Source organism: Gambusia affinis, linkage group LG20 (genome assembly GCF_019740435.1).
Source record: "Gambusia affinis linkage group LG20, SWU_Gaff_1.0, whole genome shotgun sequence".
NCBI classification, from domain to species: Eukaryota; Metazoa; Chordata; class Actinopteri; order Cyprinodontiformes; family Poeciliidae; genus Gambusia; species Gambusia affinis.
In genome coordinates this window covers 15,171,039-15,186,427 of record NC_057887.1, presented here as the reverse complement: position 1 = coordinate 15,186,427, position 15,389 = coordinate 15,171,039, and the positions used below count along the sequence as shown (strand labels likewise).

The following is a 15,389-nucleotide window of genomic DNA, read 5'->3' as shown; positions in this document are numbered from 1 at the left end:
GTGTTGATTTCTGTCCAAAACCTGCTTGAGGGACAACTAGTCCATGAGCTGATGGTGATGGATCTGGGCAGGAAAGATCTCCTGCAGCAGTCTGTATTACAGCATATTTGAAGAAGCCTCTGACTAAAGACGCTGTTTTTCTAAGACAATCTGGTGAAGAGGGTGGTCCATCATTTTCAGTGACGTGCGGTGAGGTTCATAGCTGGTGAGGCACTGACGTCATCAGAATCAGATTTGCAAATAGATGCATAGATTGACAGCAGTTTACAGGTTATGTTTCACTTCTGCATCCTTACACATTACAAACTGTAGCTCACAAAACACACATATCATCTCCTGCTTCGATTGAAAGTTCACTTGAGAAAACTTTTTTAGTGTTATAATGTAGTCATCCATGTCGAAAGTCGGGATAAGCGAGAGGAAAAAAATCACTATCTCTATTATAATCTATCGCTGCACTTGACTTGCTTCCCGAATCGTTTAGCCTAGCTCGCTGTCACTTACTCGGCAGTTGAGGAGTGAACAAGACGAACGTCTGGGATCTTGAGCGCCCCCTGCCATGAGGCAAGAGAACTGCCTGCCTCACCTCGAACCTGTTCTCTGCCGTTTATAATCGCCATTACATTAAACACGTTACACAAACACAGTTGGTGACAAAAAGCACTGTACATTATATACATAAGCTAAATTATTGGAAATAATTTCACATATTAAATTAGTTTAAACCATTTTATTGACGCCGTACAGCAACATGCTCTCTCTGCTTAGCAGCCAGCGCAGAGCCAGGGGTTGCGCAATCCAAGGTGAGGCAGAGCTCGCTGCTGCCTCACCGGCATCGCTTCCAAGCATTTGAATGGGAAAATAAGAAAATTCAGCGATTTTGAACAAATAAAAATCGAAATTGGTGAAGCTACATGAAAAATAAATATTTTTTAGTACAAACCACCGGATGAATATAACAATTTAAATTACTTTATTATTATATATTTTCTTTCTTTCCATGATGGCTGGTGAGGCACTGCCTCACCTGCCTCCCCTGACCGCACGTCACTGATCATTTTCTTGTTTTATGTAAAGCCCTTTATAAATTTCTCACAGAAGAAACTGTGTTTACTTACTGCAACAAAAGCAAGAAATTGTGTTCCTTGTGTGATTAAAAGAGAAGCGATTGATGATACATGCCATTTTTACAGAGTTAAAGCAAAGTTGATCTTTCCAGTAGTTTAGATCAGCCAGTAAGCTTCTTAATTGGCTCTGAAGATATAACTGGAGATTCTGCTAGATCAGTGTTATCTGTTTCGGCCTGCCTGTAATCATCCAGAAATAAAAACAGGTTTTACAAAGACACCGACTGAGCAACAGTATTCATTCTGTTATTCATTTATAACAGAATGAATAACGGGGTTATTCATTCAGGCTGAAGCACAACCCCCCGTGGATAAGTCGTCAACTGGTCAACATGGTGCTGAGTGCTGAGTGTGTCTGCATGAGGCCCTGACCCCAGACCTGCACCTGTGGACTCTGCCCACATGATAAGATTAGATTCATTTCCTGGGATGCAAGTGCAAATATCAGCCCATGTGGCTGAACAGCAGAACTAGTGCCCAATTACACAACACTGTATGAAACGCAAGAGGCTTCATGGCTCAGCTGGGACTTTTACATGCAGGCTTCAGATCTGTTTGAAGTTCATCTTTTATGTCTAGTCCTTCATGTACAAACGAGTCTTTCATTAAATTAATGCAATAATGCTGGAGCTTATCTCCTGTCCAAGTGATCATAAACGTTATCGGCTCCAGAAGCTGATATCCTGACTTTAGACGGAGACGAAACAACCACACAATTTACCTTTCTTATGAAAACCAAGAGAGAAAGTACATAGATTTCAGACATTCATGTGTTTGTTCTCTCTGTTCTTTCAAGCAGATAAGTAAAGAGCAGTAAAGATAAGGTGAGGTCCGACAAACAGCATGCAAAGGGAACGAGGAGTGAGCGCATTCTGCATGTACTGATGTAGAAAAACGTCAGGAAGACATGAGATGTTTAAATGAATTCAGAAATATCTGGAATTTATGACAACCTGTGTGGTTTTAATCAAGTTTGAATTCACAAGCCTTCACAAAGGGTCATAATTATTCATACAGCCCCAAATATATGCATACACTGGCTCTCAGAAGTGTACAGTTTTTAAATTCTCACCCTTCGAAGAAGCTACATCTAGTTAGGCGTTCTGTTTCGCTGTGACATCAGGAGGATCCTTAAAGTCTTTAACCCCAAATCTGTCTAAATATTTACTGTTTTCTCCACTGTTTGTTCAATGAGAATATCAATACATTGAAAAATGAGATCAAGTGTTGTTACTGCGTGCAGCTTAGTGATACAAATCATATTTTTTTATGCAGCATATTACAAATGGGAATGTTTCTCAAGAGCAATATTTGTGTTTGTGGCTATTTACCTAAACAACGATTAATAAATAGTTGATATAATCACTTTTATTGATATCACAATAGTCTCACAAAATATTGTGATGAAATTTTAAGTCCATATCGCCCACCCATAGATTAAAATGACTTCCCTTTGCTAAGTGAGATGACATGTGTTTGTGTATTGGCTCTATGTAAATAGTCTGCATTTATATAGTGATTTATCAAGTCAGAGGACTCCAAAGCAATCTACACTACTTTCACACACTGATGATTGTGAGCTACATTGTAGCCACAGCTGCCCTGAGGCAGAGTGGCAGAAGTGAGGCTGTCAAACAAGCTGAAATTATTTCTGTTCATCAAAACTCAATATAACTAGCAGAAAGTTTGGACTGATGAAGACTCTGACTGCTGAAAATGAACTAAAGTGGCTAAAGGATTTCCGCAAATATGCAGCCACATTTCAAAAGAGGCTTCTGAAATGTAAAGCAAACAAAAGCAAACTCCTAGAAAAATCACTTCCATCAGAACGAGAGCCTCCTCCTTGTGTGCTCTGGTTTTAATCTTATCGCTCGTTTCCTCTCTGTTTTTCTCTCACTGACACACTTTGATTTATCAGGGTTCACTTTAAAGGGTGAGCACCGTCCTCTGATTGGCCGACAGCCGGACAACTCCCACCCAGCCGGAGCGGCGTGACGGCGAGGGAGGGGGGTGAGCATAAAAACAGGTGATGAATAGGTGTGAATGATAAAATAAATGCCAGCTCAGCAGAATTACATCCATGTTTAAAGTGGAACAGAAAGCGTCTTCCTGCTTGCTTAATAATGTTTTTTTGTCTCACAATCTGCTCATGTTGGCATTTTATTCTTTCAGTTTTACATCCTAAAGCTGTCAGAGTAACCGCTGCTTCCTCATCTGTAGTGCACCCCGTCCTTGTCCTCATCAGGCCTTTTCATGTACAAAATCTGCAAGAATCAATTGAATTTTGGTTATTTCAGTGAAAACCCAACAAGAGTTTTGAGATTATTTAAATGCACAGAAATAACTGCACAATAAAATCTGGATCAGATTAAGGTCCTGGAAGTTTTTTCTAAAAAAAAAAAAACAAGTCAAACTTGATGATTCTGCACAATTTGCAAATGAGTCCAAAGTCTATAAAGAAGGCGAGTCCAAACGGTTAGTATCAAAATCATTTCGTCCAAAGTAATCACAGGGAAATAATTAAAACACTGAAATCACAGATTTTTTTTTTTTTTTTTTGTAAGATAAATTATGACATCCCCAGATTTTGCACATTTTGTTACACAAAATGGAAGGTAGAATTTTCAAAGGAATTTTCTAAGAAAGGAATTCAGATCAGCTTAGTTTAACAAATTAAAGAAAAACTGATTTGGGGGCCATAAAGTTGGCTTTCAGAAAAAGTCTCTGGATAAAAGTGGTGCTACTTATTATACAAAAAATAATGGTTGAGAAAAGACAAATGATTTGCGTCATACTTAACATTTTCCATTGCAAGTAAATTATGTCAACAATGATTACACCCAGAATAAAAATTCAACAAGTAAATCTGTATCATTTTTGAGCCGAAGTTGGGGCCACAAAACGTAATTCAAGAGCCACAAATGGCCCCCAGGCCACACTTTGGACACCCTTCCTCTAAAGAATTAAAGGATCAGACTTTTATTGTTTAAAACTTATTCTGAAATGCCATTTCTACTCACCACAACTTTTACTTCAGATTTTTAAAAAAGAAGGCCGCATGTTTAATTTTATGGCTTTACGTTGCAGAATTACCTGCTGAGCAGCTAAAGCCAAAGGGCGAGAAGATTACCGTCACACTTCTGTGTAGTATTCTGTCAATAATTGTGCAGATGATAAATCACTCATACCTACAAAAAATATTAATTTAAAAAAAGATGGCAAAATATAGCAAAAAAATTACTACGTGTGCAGCTTAGTAAACTAAAATATCAGCGACAGGTTTCTTTACTCCAGTAATTTTATTCACATAGATTTATATTACAAAGAATCCAATCAAATCATCAAATTCACAGAATTTTTTTTGACAAATCTTTAAATAAATAGTACCTTTGCTGTCCAAGAGGAGCCAGATGAAGCTCATCAGATGAACACATTGTTTATTCTGAATTTTTTTGAATTTGTGAATCTTGAAAAACGCAGCTTTCAGTAACTCCATCTGACCACTAGATGGAGCTAGAACATGACAGTTCTGATGCCGCACCGTGACTCAATCTGGAGAGGTAAACTGCGCACTGATGCTTCCAAACTGAACCAAAATATACATATACAGTACAGACCAAAAGTACGTATAAAGCCGTACAAAAGTCATCTAAACACGAACAAGTCCGATGATTAATCAGTGAAATCAATTCCATATTATAATTTGCTGTAATTTGTTGATCACTCTCGAAGAATTCACCAAGATATTTGATTTAATGCGTTATTTTTTGCTCACAGTCCCTTTGACATTAAAGACCCGGTTTCAAACTGAGATCTCTGGCGCCCTCTAGGGGGGGATTCCTAACCTCCATTTTTTTCCCTTCCCATAATTATTACGGAGAAAAAACAAAACTTACACATTAACATGAATTGTAATTGGTAATTGAAACTATGCTTTTTATTTTGTTTTAGTCAAACGTATTCACATTATATGAAAAAATTAATTTATTTTAAAGGTATTTTATCCGATAGGTCGGGTTTGTGGCTCTTCGGACCCTCCACAGTGGCTCTTAATAACTTTTGCTGAAAATTCAAAAGGACCAGCGAATGTTTTAAACATAGATATAATGAAACCATTAGGTTTTTAACAGTTTTTTTTTAGCATAGCTGCATTGAATTTATACAAAAATAACACTAAACTTAGCAGTAATATGTTTTTATATCTCTTTTTCTTGTCGTTTGAAATCTATTCTTTTTTATTTACATCATTTTCTTCCCCACAATTAGCTAAATTGTGTTTATCTTTATTTTAAAATGGTGGTTTTCTACAAATTACAAAAAAATGTCTATAGGCGATATTTTTCTAAATTTTATTGGATGTTTTTTTTTTTTTTTTCAAAAAAGTCATGTGACATCTTAGTTTTTCTCTTTTGCCTGAGAGCAAAACAGCTCTTTACGTTACAAAGGTTGCAAACCGCTGAGGTAAACGGTTTGGACCAAACGGTGCAACTTTAATCCAAAGAACAGCTTCAGATTCCAGATGATACATAATTAAACCCTTACAACCAAAATAAATTAGGAATTTTAAAGATTCCTCATTTGTTTCTGCTCTTCAACATAGTCACATTCTGTATTCAGACTGATAAGAGACTTTGTTTTGTTTTTTTTGTTTTGGTTCGGTTATGTTTTACCTTCATCTAAAAATATCGTTGCACCTGCTGATCTGTTTACCGAAGAGCTACTTCGCGCTTATGATGAAGTCACATGAACAAATTTAAATCAGTTGAGATGACAGTTTTATTTCATTGACAACAATCTTCATGCATTTCATTCTGAAGCTATTTTCTACTCTTTTTTTTTCTTTTTTTGCACTGCAGCCGGTTACACTGAAACTCGGCGTGCATTCAGAGGTCGAGAGGTAAAAAGTTTACGCAGTTCCCACGAGAACTTTCCTGTCGACTGCCTCTATTCAGGAAGCTGCGGCTTCGACTTGCATCTACTCACATCTCCTGATCAGCAGAGTGCGTATCTGTGTGTGCGCGCCCTGCACGCACCCCACGTGTCAGGTGGCCCAGCAGCCGACCCCATAGGAAGCACGGTCAGACCCAGAGAGGTCAAGGAAAGGTCAAACGGCCTGTTTTTGTCAACACGTTTCATGTGACTCCGCCCCGTCAACTGCCTGACAACCACAGTCTGCAGCAGCGATTATGAAACTACAGAACCAAACGGAGAAGTTGGAGGGTTATGTGCCTGAACCACCACTGAACTCAACATTACAGCAAATTTCTGGAGGCGCATCACAGCTTTGCATCGAGATATCATAAGAAGCAGAACAAAGCACAAGTCGTTTTGGAAAGATAAAAGTTCCAATTTATTAAACAGAAAATTAGGGAAAATAATACATAACAAAAAAAAGCTAGTAGAGTTTTGGTCCCGGCAGATTTTTTTCTTCAAACTCTGATTTCATCTCAAGTATCTCTGGAAAGTTTGATCCAAAGAGAGCTGCAGAGACGGCTCCTCCACTCCGCTGTGACACAGAGTAGATATCAGTAAAGGCACAATTCAACAGAAATGCTTCTCAGCACCTTTAGAATATCATTAATAAAACACTTTAAGCTAATGTAGTTGATAAATAAAACTTTCTTTTTCTCAGAAAAGACTAAAAAACGCATTTTTAGTATAGAAAAGTTTTGCTTTGATCTACAAAATCAAGAAGAATACTGCTGACTTCAGACTTTGACTGTAAGCCACAAAAAGTCATTACCAGGGAAGCAGAATGAATTATAACGTATATTATAGGTATATTATAATCTGTATACTTACAGATTATAAAAGCAAGTAAATGGAAAGTTGAGTGGAAGGAGAAAATACACAACCAGCAGCTAGACGCTAGCAAAGTTCTGTTTTCAGACAAAAATAACCTTTGATTTTCACTTGGAAATTGATGTCCAGTGTGAAGTTTAAACTTTCAGTAAAGATTTAAGGATCCATGTCATCTGCTGGTCGTTGTCCTCTGCACTTTATCAAGACCAAAAGCAGCACAGCACCAGCAGATTTTTGATAAGCTTTTAGGACATAATGACTCCTAAAAGCTTCTAAGCTTTGCAGTGCAGTTGATTTATACAAAATTTGTTTAGTTTTGTAAAAGTGGTGGGCTGGTTGACCTCTGGAAACATTTATTAATTCTTTATATATAAAAAAATTTCTTCACAAACGTAGCACAAACATTTGATAACAATTTCAGTTCATTTGAAAAATGTAGGTGGCTAACTTCATGCAAATGGAGAGTACAGGGTGAATTTACTACTTTCTCTTTTGCCTGTAGATATTTTTCCACCACATCTTTTCCTTCCACTCAACTTTCCACTAAGATGTTGTATCAGTCTTAACATTTGAAAATGAAAAAAACATTTTTATTAGTCTTGGAAATTCTTAGACTTAAAAGTAATGTTGTCAGTATCTGTAAGCCACAAAAATGAACAGAAAAGGAAAAACAAGAAGAATTAATCTATACACTACTCAAGTTTTATCAGCTTTAGTTTTTCACACACACACCTGAGGATGTAGGTGACACTGAGGATGCAGAGCGGCTGGCTGGGGTTGGGTCTGGGTCTGGATCTGGACGGCTGGACGCCCGGGATGACGGCGCTGTGACTCTCCACCCAGACGTAACCTCCGCTCCTCACCAGCATCCTGTACCGACCGCTGACCGACTGACTCTTCAGACACACTGCAGGATCAGGTGAGACCGTCACACAGGTGTAGCTCTGTCTGTGTGTGTGTGTGTGTGTGTGTGTGTGTGTGTGTGTGTGTGTGTCAGGGCTCACGGTTCAGGTGGTTTTTGTTCAGGCAGCTTGTGTCCAGCGTGTGACAGAGATCGTAGATGGATCGGCCCAGCAGCTCCTCTGGCCGGTAGCCGAGAAGAGAAGTCACTCTGCACAAACATACCAGGTTCATTTAATTCAGAAAACAGAAACTTTCAGACGAACGCAGCATTTTTTTAAAAACATTTTTAATTAAAGATTTGGAATAAAATGTCAAAACCGGAGCAGCAGAAATGGGAAAAATTAGCGGTAAAAGGAAACATAGTTGCTTTTTCTAAATTTTTATGTCCAGATTAGACATATTAATGTGAAATGTTCTTGAAATCTCTCAGATTATTTATATAACATAAGACTGTTCATATAAAAATAATCTTTATTAATGTTGAATAAAAGTTATTCAAATAACCATTAAAAATTATTTAATCTTTAATGATTAAATAATCATTTAATCATTTAAGTTAAATGATTCATTTAATTTAATAAACTTTAAAGTTTAGAAAAAACACAGTTTTTCTAACTAAATAAATTATTTTTGTAGTACTGTTTGAGCAGATTGAACTTTTAAAGGCTTTTTTATAGCACCTTCTGCAAATTTACCCCTTAACACCTTCAGCAACCTCATTAATTTTATCCAGAAAGCCCCTGACAAATTGACACGGATACGTGTTACATGTAATAATTTTACTTCCTTTTTAAACAATTTCATCACATCCAGCACTGACGGAGGAAATATCAGTTCTGCTTAAGTACACAAGTTTAATGACGCGCAAATCTAACACAAGATAACTGAGAGGTCATAGATTACAGTATAGTTTTCAAAATCTCGATAGCAGATTTTTATCAAAAACAGAAGGAAATATTTCGTCTGACTACTTCCAAGCTGCTACACTTTCTTTAGCTGTTTTGTTTTGTGCATTTATTCATTTATTTGCATTTATCAATAATCACAGTGTTCAGATTTAAGAATTTCAGATTCACATATTAAAACACAAACTTTGCTGTGTTTTAATGGGATTTTATGTGATAGACCAACATGAAAAAGTGCATCAGTAAGAAAAAAAATGATTTTATGAATTTATATTATTGTATAAAATATGTGGATTTCTGTCTCCCACATGAGCTGTGGGTCTCTGCAGCTCCCTCAGAGCCACCAGAGACCTAACGGCTGGTGGACAGACATTTTGGAGTTGTGGTATTATTTATTTTAGAGTAACTCTGCATTAAAACGTTTAATTTGACTCATTTGTTGTGTTTTTGTGTGCATATGACGCCTTCACAGACCAGATGAAAAACTAAAATCAGCATCATATTTGCTTTATTTACCAACTAGATGTTGTCTGATAGCTACTGGTTGTACTGGATTTTATTCAAGCTTATCAAATTAAAATGTTTGAATATAAATGTACAGCACAATCGGTTAAAAAAATGAAACTATTTTCCTTCTATTTTACAATGAGCCCCTACCTTTGTAGATAAATAAATAAGATATTAAAGAATGTTTTGCAGAGTACTTCACATGAAAACATGCTGCTTGTTTATACTGTTATTGATTGAGTTTTGCACATGCTCTCTTTGCAGCTGTTGTATCTTTGTCACTTTTCTCCTCATCGTCTCATTTTCTGCTTGTTGCTAGAAAACTTTTATCATGTGAAACAAAGACTGGGTTGTGGTTTCAAGAACAAAAACAATTAATTTAGAGAACATTAAAAGTTTCCTGCGTAGCATTCTATTGAATTAACTGGAAGGAACTGGAGTGACTGGAGTTTTCTGTGTGGTTGCAGCGTGTGTCACGTCTCGGACTGCTTCCCCTCTTGCACCTGGTGTTTCACGCTGGAGGGAAATTCCTCTTAATTCTTGGACAAAGTTGGAGGTTTGGAAAACAAAAATCAGCTATTTTGGTGATTCATTGCTGATTTCCCCTGATAACACATCTGTTGATCTGGACTCTAATTTTACATATTTGCATATTTTTATGAGCTGAAGAATAACGTGACAGTGTTAAAAATAACTGTAGTATTGTCGTAAAAATTTATTATTTCAGTAATTTAGTTCAAAAAGTGAAACTCAGACTTCAGATGAAAACCAAACGTTTGGTAACCTAAAAAATGTCCAACAGTCACTGACACGACACCAACGATCTGCCACTGTTACAATCCAAATTTTTTACATTTTTGCCCTCAGTCTTGCAAAATAAAACTCATTTAGAATAAAACATGTAATTTTTAAGATTTAAGTAAAAAAAACTTATAAAAAGATGATAGATACTTTTCCAATAAGATGTTAATATTTTCTGAAAAAAATGAAAATATTGTTTTATGACAGTACATTTTTGTCATAAATGATAGACAAAAATGTATTTCAATAAAATTTGCACTTTCAGTTTCATATTGTCGTGAAAATTTATTGCATTTATTCCATGGAAAATGGGGAAAACTGCTTAAATCAGCATTTATTTTCATATTTAAAAATATTAATTACTGTTATTTTCAATCAAATATCTACAATATTTTCTTTATTTTCAATCAAAGAACCATTGTTGAAGGTAAAAAAGCCACTTGCATAAGCCATTGAGTGCTGTACTCTAGAATACTATTGGAAAGTTGAGTGGAAGGAAAAACTGGACTGTGGTTGATCACCTCCATCAGAGGCTCCCCTGATGCAGTGATTCATTTTATTAACTGAATTAGGCATAATCATAAAACTGAACGTAAACGTAAACTTCATACAAGTCTGTGTGGAGAAGCTACTGTGTCATTTTCACTTTTTGAACTGAGCTAATGACAAAATGAGGCCATAATTATTTCCTGAGGGCGTCACCCTGGAGCTGAAGCCAGTCCAGGTAAGCTGAGGCACTTCATCAGTGCAGACTGAACATCTGCATAGCTTAGCATGAGGTTAAGTGACGTGATTTTCAGTTGATCACAGCAATATTTTTATTGATTTTTTTGAGCTGCAATGGTAATTAACTTGAGTGAGTATAATAGGATGTCTTAGTTCGTTAAAAAGGAAGTGATAATACAGTTATAAACAGTTATCTAAGTAGCTGTTTTCAGACAGCCTGACCGGTTCTGGTGAGGTTCAGACCTCCCGTCTTATTCAAAGACGGTCATAGAAAACTAAAGATAATAAAATATAGCAATACGGAACTGAATGAGTAAATGTGGAAGTAAATACAGCTACAAATTTGGACAAATAAAAGTAGAAATACAGAAATAGAGCGAGACAGAATTCAAGAGATAAAACTAACCACCAAAATTTGACACACGAGGCAGTTTGGCCTCTTCCTGTTAAACCTCAAGTTCACCGTAATTTACCATCTTAACCACTGTGAAGACAGAGGTACCCACCGACAGGTGGGTCGGACTCAGAACCACAAAACAAAACAAAACCCACTTTGAAACTCAATCAAAGCCAATCCTTGCTGGGCCTGTCACGATAACAAATCAATTGTCCCAGAAGTTACTGCCATAAACGATAATGTTGTTTTGAGACCATTTTCAAGTGATCATAATACAAGAACATATTCTCAAAGATCAACAAACTTAAAATTCTGGTGAACATTTACTACTGGGACTGGAAGATATTTTAAGTATCCAAAATAAATAAACAAAACAGAAACAACAAATAAAATGAATCATAGAGTCTCTATAAACAGAACTGTCCTTCAAAATAAGGGCAGGTTGAGATCAAATCACAAGACTGAAGACTTTTATCATTTGGTAGAAAAAGAAAAGTACAATTATGCAAGTGAAAATTATTGAGTTTGCTTTAATTTATCATGCAATTAGTTGATTTATTGATTATTGTGACAGGCCTAATCCTCGTATACTTGATTTATTTTAATCTGAAACACAAAATAATTCAATATTTGGGAGAATTTGTGCCATAACATGTCTTATAAAATTAGTCACGTTTTTGTGAAAACTAAACTTGCTCTTCATATGTGTGCATCTTTTTTTATTTAATCAACAGCGGAAAGTGATTTGAATAATGTAAAAATAATGACGCTTCAAAACCAAAGCACTCATACATACATAAGTAAAAAGATAAAAAATCTGCATTCAATGTTATTTTTTTCCATTTAAGTCCTAAATTTGAATAGTAGGGTTCTCTAAAGTTACTCAAACCTGCAGGAGGATTGTTGAAAACTGAAATCCTACAAACTGTGGCTAACGGCGGTGAGTTTATGCACCTCTGGTCGCAGTATGTGAACCTCATGTCCATGCTGTGCTGGCTGGTGAAGGTGTGCGTGCTGAGGAGTGTGTGTGAGAGCGGCAGAGGTCGGCAGGTCAGCAGCACGCAGGACACCGAAGACGAGGCCACGCACAGCTTCACTCTGCCCTGACAGTGGAGCACCTGGAGTCACGGAGAGCAGAATCAACAGCAGCGTCAGAACCCGACTTCCCGGGTCTGAAGTCCTAACCTGCACCACCGACCTTCCAGGTGGTCGACTTGAGGTTCCCGACTCTTCCTCGGTGCGTCAGAGCGCTTTTTATCCTCACCACGAAATCCCTCTTCTGGCTGCACCCAAGTTCTCCAGAGAAACAGATACATTAGAGTGTTGCTTTTGAAAACTTTTAAGCGAGTATTCAACCTACTTTTCTTTGAGGCTACATTTCTGCATTAAAATGGTTTATTTTATTGGTCTGGTGTAATATTCTAATATTAAATATTACGTTTTCATTAACAGTAAGAGGAAAATCCTCATTGCTAACAGAAATAAAGACTTTCAAACAACCATCTGTGTAAAATTAATTTCTACATTGAAAAAACACAAAATCCTACCAAGATTTGTTTTTGTCTAGTTTCAAAAGCCAATATTTTAACTTACAAGTAACTTTTCAACAAAACATAGGAGCTTGTTTTAGGTCAATAGTTTCATAATATTGATAAAAAGTACTAGTTCAACTGGCTGATTATTTCACCAATATCTTGTCACGAGTGAAATAATCTGAGTGGCACAAGTATTTTTTTAAATCGATATTAAGGAATTATTCACTCAAAACAAGCTCCAACATCTTGCTGAAAAGTTACCTGTAAGTTAGTTTTGTCTTAAGATACTTGGACTTGAAACTAGACCAACAATACTTGGTAAGATTTAGAGTTTTTGCAGAGTGTGATGCAGGTTACTAGTTTATAAAGTTCCTGAAATTAACTGACTCCTCAATAATACTCAAGTCTATTGAAAGTGTATTTAAAGGTAGGGCTCAATTTAAAAAGTGAAAATTAGGTAGCGTCTTCACACACGAAGGGATGTATTTCAAGCATTTATTTCTGGTAATTTTGATTATTATGGCTTACAGAAACGAAAATCCAGAATTCAACATCTTGAAAAAGTTAGAATATGAAATAAAAAATGCATTACGGCCTAAACAATCATTGGAAGAGACAATCGAACAGTTGCTCTGCATAAAATCAGACTCTACCAGTGCGACCTGCGGCTGTTCACAGAGCGCAATGTCCAAGCATGCTGATGGAAAGTTGAGTGTAAGAAGAAACTGCAGTGGAACAAGATCACCGAAAAAGAAATTGGATTTTCATTTATATGCTTTAAAACACACCAACCTGCAGTCAGACGGAGGTTATGTCTGATTTCCTCGTGATCACACGGGTGAGTATACTCAAAGATGTTGTGCCCCATCAGCTCAGTCTGTTAGGAAACAAAGAGTTAAAAAAAATCCTTTAAGCAGAAAGTACCAGTAAAACCTCTCACCTGCGGACTCACCTGGCTCAGGCCCATGTACTTGCTGACGTTGTCCGATAAGAAGATCATGTCTCCCACGGTGGAGAGCACCATGAGAAATCCCTCCAGGATCTTCAGGTACATGCTGGTTTCATCCAACGGATTCAATCCCTCCGTCTCTTTCCCCAACTCAAACCGACACCCGTCCCACGCCTCTCCTCCGTGGCGGCATCTCACGCTGTGTCCGAGCTCCGCGTGCGACCCGGCAGTTTCTGTTTCGAACCCAGGAACAGAGATGAGTTTTTAGAACGTTGTGCTGCTGTGACGGATGAAAACGGCAGAGGAAAGGATGTGGTGTCTTTTTGTAAATTTCACATGTATGTGAGTATGTACTTCCTCCGTCTGACACCTAAAGCATTTCCTTTGTCAGTTTTTATTCTTCTAGCAAAGATTACAGGCGGTAATAAATGATGAATCATGTATTTTTTATTTGCCTTTGTTCATTTGAACTGAAAGGGAATTCAGTCAGATTTTTTTCCATGAACTCATAAGTCAAAAAACATTCCTTAAAATTTGGTCTCCGAGGCCAAAACTCATTTTCATTTTTGCACAGTTTGACTATTTAATCACAATAAACGGCTGATTTGTTTCCCAGGTGTTTTCACCTTTGAGCAGCGCCTGCATGCGTATGTAGCTGAGGGTGAGGCGGATGACGGAGGGTTTGTCCAGATGAGCTCTGACGGAGGGCTGGAGCGGCAGGAGGCGGGACAGATCGCCAAACACGTCCGACTCCACGCGCCGCCGCCGCCGGGCCGCCTCACGGCTGATCGCTCTGCACGTGGCAGAGACCAGGGGAAAAAACTGAATCCAAGCGCTTACATCAAAAAGAAATCACATTTCATACCATCAATAAGAAATAATATTAGTAATAATAATATAGTAGGGGCAACCAGGTAAGAAACTATAAAGTATAAAAAATTATTGCCATTGGACAAAGGATAGTGAATTTGGCAACAAAATATTGTTGCTTGGTTACTGGAGTAAAGAAAAAATACAGGAAAATCATAATTCTGTGTATATATGCACAAACACACATACTTATATATATATATACCTACTGGTGGAGGTAAATAAATAGGTAAAAAATAATGAAAACAATAACTAATTACAGAAATGTAAACAAAAATGGCAAAGGGAATGAAAAACATGTAAATAGTAAATACAACTGTGAAGTAAATGAAATGAAAAAAATAAGAAAAACATTCAAATCAAAAGTTCTGAATTTACAAGAACTATAGTTTACTGAGTTAAAGTCATGTAATAGTGGTGTACAGAATATTTTTAGCTTGTCGAATTTGCCTCATTATGCAAGTTAAATAATTAAACATGCTAAAACACTGACACCGCCTGATTAAAAATAAAAAAATGCTCACTTTGTGACCTAAACTATACAACAATTGCAGCAAATTTCTCAACAAGTGAGGAAGCGAATGAGACTTCTCTTTTATCCAATTTCAGGCTGGGTTCAGATCTCAGCCAACTTATTCTTGTTCTAATTTCCTCCAGATTTAAAAAGCAATCAGAAAATGAAAGGTTTACCGTCTCTTCTCCTTGTCGGCCGTCATTGCGTCCTGCTGAGTTCCCCGACTGGCGGCATGGCGATGATGCAGACAGAGGTTTCCCTGCAGCACAGATGAGTTGGCCTGGCTCCAGTGAGTGTCACCTCTCCCCTTCCTGCATGCAAATAGTCAAGCAGGTCTCCAAAGACCGAGAGCT

General features: G+C 37.1%; 1 protein-coding gene across 1 annotated transcript; it reads right to left on the bottom strand.

Annotated features, from left to right (window-relative positions):
- Positions 1–6,070: 6,070 nt before the first annotated feature.
- On the bottom strand, positions 6,071–15,344 carry epas1a (endothelial PAS domain protein 1a). Its single transcript, XM_044103851.1, has 9 exons — positions 15,213–15,344; positions 14,279–14,445; positions 13,656–13,885; positions 13,496–13,580; positions 12,367–12,464; positions 12,123–12,286; positions 7,934–8,040; positions 7,662–7,836; positions 6,071–6,633 (listed from the first exon to the last, which is right to left on the bottom strand). Exons 1-9 carry the CDS (start codon positions 15,236–15,238, stop codon positions 6,570–6,572), a joined length of 1,116 nt encoding a protein of 371 aa, XP_043959786.1. The 5' UTR covers positions 15,239–15,344; the 3' UTR covers positions 6,071–6,569.
- Between the last annotated feature and the right edge of the window lie 45 nt (positions 15,345–15,389).

What these genes read in the sequence shown, in the direction of transcription:
- epas1a (XM_044103851.1), bottom strand. Translation starts at nt 15,238, where the DNA reads ATGACGGCCGACAAGGAGAAGAGACG. An exon ending in GCCGACAAGGAGAAGAGACG is followed by an intron (nt 14,446 to 15,212) that starts GTAAACCTTTCA and finishes TGCCACGTGCAG; the next exon opens with AGCGATCAGCCGTGAGGCGG. An exon ending in CATGCAGGCGCTGCTCAAAG is followed by an intron (nt 13,886 to 14,278) that starts GTGAAAACACCT and finishes GGTTCGAAACAG; the next exon opens with AAACTGCCGGGTCGCACGCG.